This window comes from Condylura cristata, unplaced genomic scaffold, assembly GCF_000260355.1.
Source record: "Condylura cristata isolate star-nosed mole 26May11 unplaced genomic scaffold, ConCri1.0 scaffold00002, whole genome shotgun sequence".
In the NCBI taxonomy this organism is placed as follows: Eukaryota; Metazoa; Chordata; class Mammalia; order Eulipotyphla; family Talpidae; genus Condylura; species Condylura cristata.
Window position 1 is genome coordinate 3990412 of NW_004567103.1, and position 6986 is coordinate 3997397.

At 49.4% G+C, this 6986-nt stretch overlaps 1 protein-coding gene across 1 annotated transcript in view; it reads right to left on the reverse strand.

Annotated features, from left to right (window-relative positions):
• Nucleotides 1–2135: 2135 nt before the first annotated feature.
• Nucleotides 2136–6986, reverse strand: part of LOC101631006 (nuclear autoantigen Sp-100-like) — a 15726-nt gene continuing 10875 nt past the window's right edge. Inside the window, exons 8-11 of the mRNA XM_012726143.1 lie at nucleotides 5616–5720; nucleotides 4398–4546; nucleotides 2817–2855; nucleotides 2136–2444 (exon numbers count right to left, since the gene is read on the reverse strand). Coding sequence (XP_012581597.1) covers nucleotides 2436–2444; nucleotides 2817–2855; nucleotides 4398–4546; nucleotides 5616–5720 — 302 coding nt within the window. The 3' untranslated portion in view covers nucleotides 2136–2435. The remainder of the gene's footprint in view (nucleotides 2445–2816; nucleotides 2856–4397; nucleotides 4547–5615; nucleotides 5721–6986) is intronic.

Consider the following 6986-nt stretch of genomic DNA (forward strand, 5'->3'; position numbering starts at 1 on the left):
AACCCACTTAGAGCAGGCAGGTTTTGGGGCTTCAGGGGTGCCTCTCTCTGAATTGAGGTGCCCTATAACAATATGAAGCCCTTTCCGTGACCATTTTAAATTGCAGCGAAATCTGTACCGACGTCATTTTAACCATCCGCAAGCGCACGGTTCAGTGGCGTTGAGGACACGAGGCTGTGCGACCATCACCGCCATCTATTTCCAAAATGTCTTTGTCTCCCAAAACGAGCTCTGTCTGTGCCTTTAAACAGTAACTCCCCACTGCCTTTCCCTCTGGCCCCTGGTTATCCACAGTTTATTTTCTGATTGTCGGTTTCTGTGAATTTGCCTGTTGCAGGCACTTCATGGAAGCAGAATCATGTCTGTCCCTTGTCTGGCTTATTTCACTTAGCATTTACTTAGCATCATTTATTTTATTTATGCATAAATAAAAAGGGGTATAGGCCAGAGGTTGGGGGGGGGTGTTGAGAGGATTCCCCAGAGACAGAGTGGGAGCAGAACAGGCAGGGACTGATACACTGCTGAGGGGAGAAGCTAGGAGACAGTGTAACAGGGGGTCCCCAGGAAAAGGGGAGGTTAAAGGTTCCTTGCCCCACCCAGAAGGAGGGTGGAGCTGATAAGAGCAGAGAAGAATCAGGAGAGGAGACTGAAGAGGGTGGAGGATGGAGGATGGAGCCCGACGGAGACCTGAGGGAGACCCATGGAGCAGAGAGACGTGTGCAGAAGCGGCTCTTGTTTCTGGTCCTGGACTGGGGGACACAGACGTGGTGGGTGAGACCCGTGGAGAGGTGACTGTGGCAGTGTTTATCTTGATTTGATTTTGCTCTCTTCCTCCCAGACTTGTCTAGCCATTTCTGTTTTTTTCTATGGGTCCCTGCCAGAAGGAGCTTTCGCTGTGGCAGCTTTCATGACTTGCTTTGGGCCAGTCCCGCCTGGGTGGACTTTTACCCGCCAGGGGATGGGCCACTTTGGGTATTTGATTTAGAAACTATATTCTTTGTCTTTTCTGTATTGCACACTCATTGTATTAAAGTTCCTCTCCATTAAAAGTCTTATATGGGCCCTCCCTGGTGGCACAGCAGGTTAAAGCACTGCACTAAGAAGCTAAAGCCACTTCTGCATGAGTTCGATCCCTGCCTGCCCCGGAGGTGACCCCATGGCGCGGCAGACCTCTCCTGACCCGCCCGCTGCTCCCCTCAGCAGTGTACTTCGTCGATCTGCCTGTTCTGCTCCCCACTCTGCCTCTGGTGAATCCTCTCACCATCCCCTGCACCTCTGGCCTGTTCCCCAGTTCTGTATGCATAAGTAAATAAATCTTTAAAAAAATGAGAAATAAAAGGAGAGAATATGATTTGTTCATTTACTTCACCAGGTGATATGGCTCTGTGCCCAAGGGGTAATTCTTTCCACTGGCTCAGATGGGGTGACTATAGGATGATCCTTTGGGGTGACCGTAGGATGTTCCAGGGTAACACTTGTTTTTTGCTTTGCATTCGAGAATTTGATCTTTTCAGTTGTTTTTCTTTTTAAATTTGCTGAATTAACATTACATGATAACATTAGGTAAGTTTCAGGTATGCATTATTGAAACTATATATTCTACAATAAGCTTACCAGTAAAGGCCCCATTCTGTCTCTTACTGTACAGCTGACCTCTCTCATCCACTCTACGCTCTCCTTTTTTCCTTTCCTTTTGCTAACACTCACTGGACTGACAGTCTAACAGTTCACTTTTGTTGTATTTAGCTCATCTATTTTTTGTTTCTTTACATACTACATATGAACGAAGTGTTTCTTTCTTGTCTGACATTTCACGAAACATAATCAATACCCTGTAGGTCCATCCATGATGTTGCAAATGGCAGGACTTGCAATTTTTTTGTGCAGCTGAGCATCTTCCACTATGACTGATATATACCACATACCACATCGTAATCCATTCACTGTTTATGGACCCGAGTCTGTTTGCAGTTCTTGACTACCATGAATAACACTACAGTAAACATGGAAAATTAGGTCTTTTAAATCATTTTTCAAGTTCTTGATCATCATGAATAATGCTACAGTAAAAATGGGAAAATAATGTCTTTTAAATTATTTTTCAGGTAAATACCTAGAGATGGATAGCTGGTATTTCTATATTTTTAATTTTGGTGGTACCCCATTCTGCTTTCCTTGGTGGAATGCACCAATTTACATTCCCAACAGTATTGTCTTCAACATTTGTTCCTTTGCTCTTGGATACCAGAATAAGATTGGGTGTCTTTTGCCATTTTCACAGGTGTGAGGGGATAGCTCATTATCGCTCGATTTGCATGTTTCTAGTCAGAAGAGACGAAGAGCCTCTTTCTGTGAGTCTGTTGGCATGTGCCTGTCTTCTGTGGAGAAGTGTCTGTTCAGATCCTCTGTGGGGCCACTTGTACTCCATTCTTACTTCACTGGAGCTGGAAGCCAGAAAAACCAATAAGAAAACAATTAGTGTTGCAAAGACCAGAGCTGTTAGGTGTGCTGATTGGGGTTTCACAATCATGCTTTTCCACCCCCAGCCCTGACTTTTCTGTGTAATTTGAAGATACTATGACGTCCATATCTTTTTTGAAAACAAACATATAAGGTTATCGCTGTCTCATTTATTTTCAAGCGTTACTCCTAGCCTCACACATTGTAAAGCTTGAAGTAACAAATGTAAAAGCACCTTATAGGAAATCAAACTGCATGATGACTGATGAACTTAGAAGCCCTCAGGTATGGCTGGAGAGGTGGGAAATGAGCACATGCTATGTGTGACAGTGACAGAGAAGCCACGTGACAATTACCTGTTTTCTTTTTCTTGGTGGGTTTGGTAGCAACTTTTTCTGGAAGAGAAACAAGGTTAATGCTGTGATGGTCTTTGTTTCACTTGATGACCTTGCTCTTTCCAGATGCCTCTCAGATATGTCCTTTTGCCAACACAAATGGAAGGTTCATGGAAAAGAATCCTCCCTCTGAATCTGGAACATTCTGCTCTGCTATTCTGTCCCAGTTTACAGTCACCTACAAGCCTGCAGCCTCTCTCTTCCTCTCCTGATAGTCGCACCAGGTTTCCCTTCACAACCTGTTGAGACCTGCTCCTTCTTAGAGCTAGTCTGTGCACTTTCAAGACAGGAAGCACATGCGGTGACTTTGGGGAGCCCTCAGGGAGTGTGCCCCTGAGCACTGGGTAGCAGTGGGACACCAGAGGAGAGCACTAAAGGTCCCTGCAACTTGCTTCAGACGCCACCCTCAATCCATCTCAGCGACTGTAGTGACACTTCTCACACTCTTGTAAAGCACTTGCACCTCTAAAATACTCTTGCAACTATGGCCACTTTGCCCCAAACTCAAACCCTGAACTTCGCCCTCCCCACTCCAATGCCAAAGATGGGTGTGGACGCCTTCCCTGGCCCTCGAGGGCTCTGCCGTCCTCTTCGCCAGGTGTGGAGCCTGTTCCAACTCCCCGACCAGCCCTGGGCAGCATGCCCACGTCCCTTCTCAGCAGAAGGTCTCTTCCCAGAGGCAGCACTGTCCTCTGTAAACCTCCGTGAGACTGAGCTGCTCCCGGAACCTGTCCTCCGTGTCAGCATCAGAACTGACCTCCCTCCTTTCCTGCCACTATTTCTGTTTTCGGACATGTGCGCTCCATAGCCCCGTGGCTATGGATGGGACCCTTCCTCCCGGTGAGGCACTCGGGCTCGCCCCTACAGGTGAACCTCAACCTGCCTGCTCTCGAAATGTCACCACAGATGACTGCGGAGCAAAACTCTTTTCTTTACCATCAGAGTGACACAGAGAAGGGCCTCCTGGAGCATTCTGGAAAGAGATGGAAAGAAGGGGTTCATCTGTGACAGAGACTGGGTCCCTGTCTTGTCTCCACCTGGGGGCTGATATAGGACTTACGACTTTTAAAAATGCAATTTATGGACATTTCCTCTTGAGTGTACTTCAGCTGATTATCAAGAGAAATAATGTGGAAATATCCCATACTGTAAAATACCAATACTAGTGTATTTTACTCAGCTACAGAATTCTATGTGAAACATTGACCCAAAAGCATAAGACCCTTCCCCTAATTTAAATTATTTTCCTGTGACCTAATTGCACTGTGGTAGGTGTTCATGGCAGAGGCCAGCTCACAACTGCCTGCCCTAGCCTGACACGCATCAGCGTTCCTGAGTGGAGGATAACACTGTACCAGGAGTCAGACCAGCCCGGGCGGATGGGGGGACTGTCGGCACTGAGACCCGAGCCACGGGTGGGGCCGTGATGGTTCTCTGGAGACCGAGCCAGTCTGTGAGGCTTGGACTTGGGGGTTGCTTGGTCTTTGACTTAGCCTCTAGAACACGCACCTGGGACGTGTGACCCCGAGTCCCGGTACCCACCTTGATCAGGTGTCCCAGTGTCCAGTTGAAGCAGCGCACGGTCAGCCGCCAGTTCTTGGATCCTTCCCGTTTTCCTTTAATTTCGAATTCCCTGAGGGTGAGCCAACTGCTTTTGTCCTCCTCACTCTGGACACACTTCACCAACACCCCTGGGAAACCAAGATGAGTGAGCACTCGGGTCCTCCCTGGCCCTAGGAGCTTTGCTCCACTGTGAACACCCCTAAAATTGGCCTCCCTTCGTGTGGATCTGGACCACCTCGTGGGGGTCAGGGGCTCTGAGTCTCTGCTCGAGTCCCCTCTGAATGCAGAGGGCATTCAGGGACCTCGAGTCCTGTGCAGGGGACCTCGAGTCCTGTGCACACACTCCTTTGACCTTTGAGCCATACTCGCCACTAACATTTACATTGACAAGATTTCAGGGGCCTCCCTGGTGGTGCAGGGTTAAAGACATGGCACTATGAAGCTATGGGCAGCCACTGTGAGTGACTCTGATCCCCGCCCAGGGAGTGCCGGCAGGGAGCAGCAGACCTCTCGTGTCTCCCGGCCCTCCCCTCTGCAGTGGATTTCAGTGTGTCCGCCTGTCGCACTCCCCACTGTCTCTGGTGAACATTGGCTCCTTGCCCCACCCCTGTGCCTCTGCACTACACACCCCAGTTTGTTTTCCTTTTAAAGAGCATTTCTCTACACACAGGAGAGAGGAAAAAAAGGGTGGAAGACAGAAGGATGAGGCGTGTCCTTTCCCTTGGCTTCGAAGTCCCGGATGGGAGCAGGCGGTGATCCCCAGCCAGTGGGGGAGGACGACGCGGACTGTGGGGCTGTGGCCACGGCCACGTCTCTCTTGTCCAGTGCTGGTCATCCAACTAATGGCAAGTGATTATTTCTCCTGTTTTGGATTTACAGCTATCTTGTGTGAGCCTAGTTATGTGACTAGTGGGGAAAGCTGAAGCACACGGGGAGTGGGGAACAGTGCCCGGTGCGGTCCCCCAGAAGAAGCTGGGGACACTGGCACCAGGGTCGCCTCGGGTGTTGCCTCTGTGCCTTTCTCCTCCGCTGATCGTGCTTTGTAGCAACCCAGTGTAGTCAGCCACAGCCAGGAGAGCCCACTGTATGCGGGTCAAGTGTGTCTTCCTTGGGGCCACGGTCGGAGACCCTGACACAGGTGTCTACCTCGGAACCCCGGGTGTTTCCCAGTGAAAGGGTGTAGCAGCCATCACCTACCTTGCTCCATTTTGTTCCTATTTAAAATCCCCTTGGCTTCCCCACAGGTCACGGGAATTTCAGGGCCTTGTAATAGTCTTTTGAGTTTTTTGGAAATTCTTGAGCCTGCAAGGAAAATTATCATTACTTTCTGCTCCATCTTTCTCTCCATCTGTACACTTTTCTCTTCAACTATCTTGAGATCTTTTATAATTTAAAATGCAGTGGAGGGATTTTCCCCACGGATTAGTTGCATTTCCAAGTTTTTTATGGCAGATTCAAATCACGATGCTAATGTCATTTCCACTCCCACCCTTTAAAATCCTGCAGAAAAGCCTCATGTGCAGGAGGTGAATGCTGGCGGGTGGGCTGTGACTGCGAGATGCCCAATGATTTCCCTCAGGTGTTTGGAAGGGAGACATCCAGTCACATGATTGTTTTGAAGTTATGAAGACGCAGGAAAAGCCAAAGTTTAGTTTTGTCTCGGAGGCAGCAATTGGATTGCAATGGGGCACCCCGTGGGGTGCTGTCTGTGTGCTCTCCTTGCTCTCTGCTTTGTTTCTTGCTTTCTTTGAGTCTAAAAGGGAACTCAGGGTCAGGTGCTCTGGATGACACTGCTCCTGGCGGCAGCTGGTGGCAGGAATCTAAAAGTCAACTTCAAGAGCAGGGCCACCTGTGCAGGTCCTGGCCAAGATTAAGGGTGACCCATTAAGGGCAGGCACAGGCTGCTCCCTGGGACCGGAGGGGGAGCTGTCCATGGTCCTTGCCGACTCAGTTCGGATACTCCCCTACCCACGCTGTGGACCCGTGGGGCTGCCCTTGCCAACCTCCCTCATGCAAGGGAGGAGGCCGCAAGAAAAAAAAAAAAGAATAAATGGCAAATCAAAGTCATGCACTCAAAGGAAGTTTAGGAGCTAAGACACAGGTCTTGCGTTACCACTCAGTGCCCCCCTGGTTAGGCGACCTGTGCCTCTGTGTGGAAAAGAAAGGCGTCAGGCAAAGAGATGTGAGTCCCAGACCTCAGGCCTCCTCACATGTTGTCAGGGCAGTGAAGGGAGCCCTGCACGTGGCCAGGAACTGGTGTCTCTGACCGTGTGCTGATGCCTGCAGTGGGTGTCACTCACACTGTCCAACCCCCCAAGGTCAGGAATAGTCTCACGTTTGTTTCAGACTCAATAAGTCCACTAAGGGAAGTGACTGACCCTGCAAAACCCAGAGTATAAAATAAAAATTTAAATAATGATTAAAAGTGTATCGGTAAATTGGGCCCTCCCTGGTGGTGCAACAGGTTAAAGCACAGCACTAAGAAGCTTAAGCCAATTCTTCATGAGTTCCAGGCCCATCTGCCCCGGAGGTGACCACATGGCGCGGCAGACCTCTCCTGACCCGCCC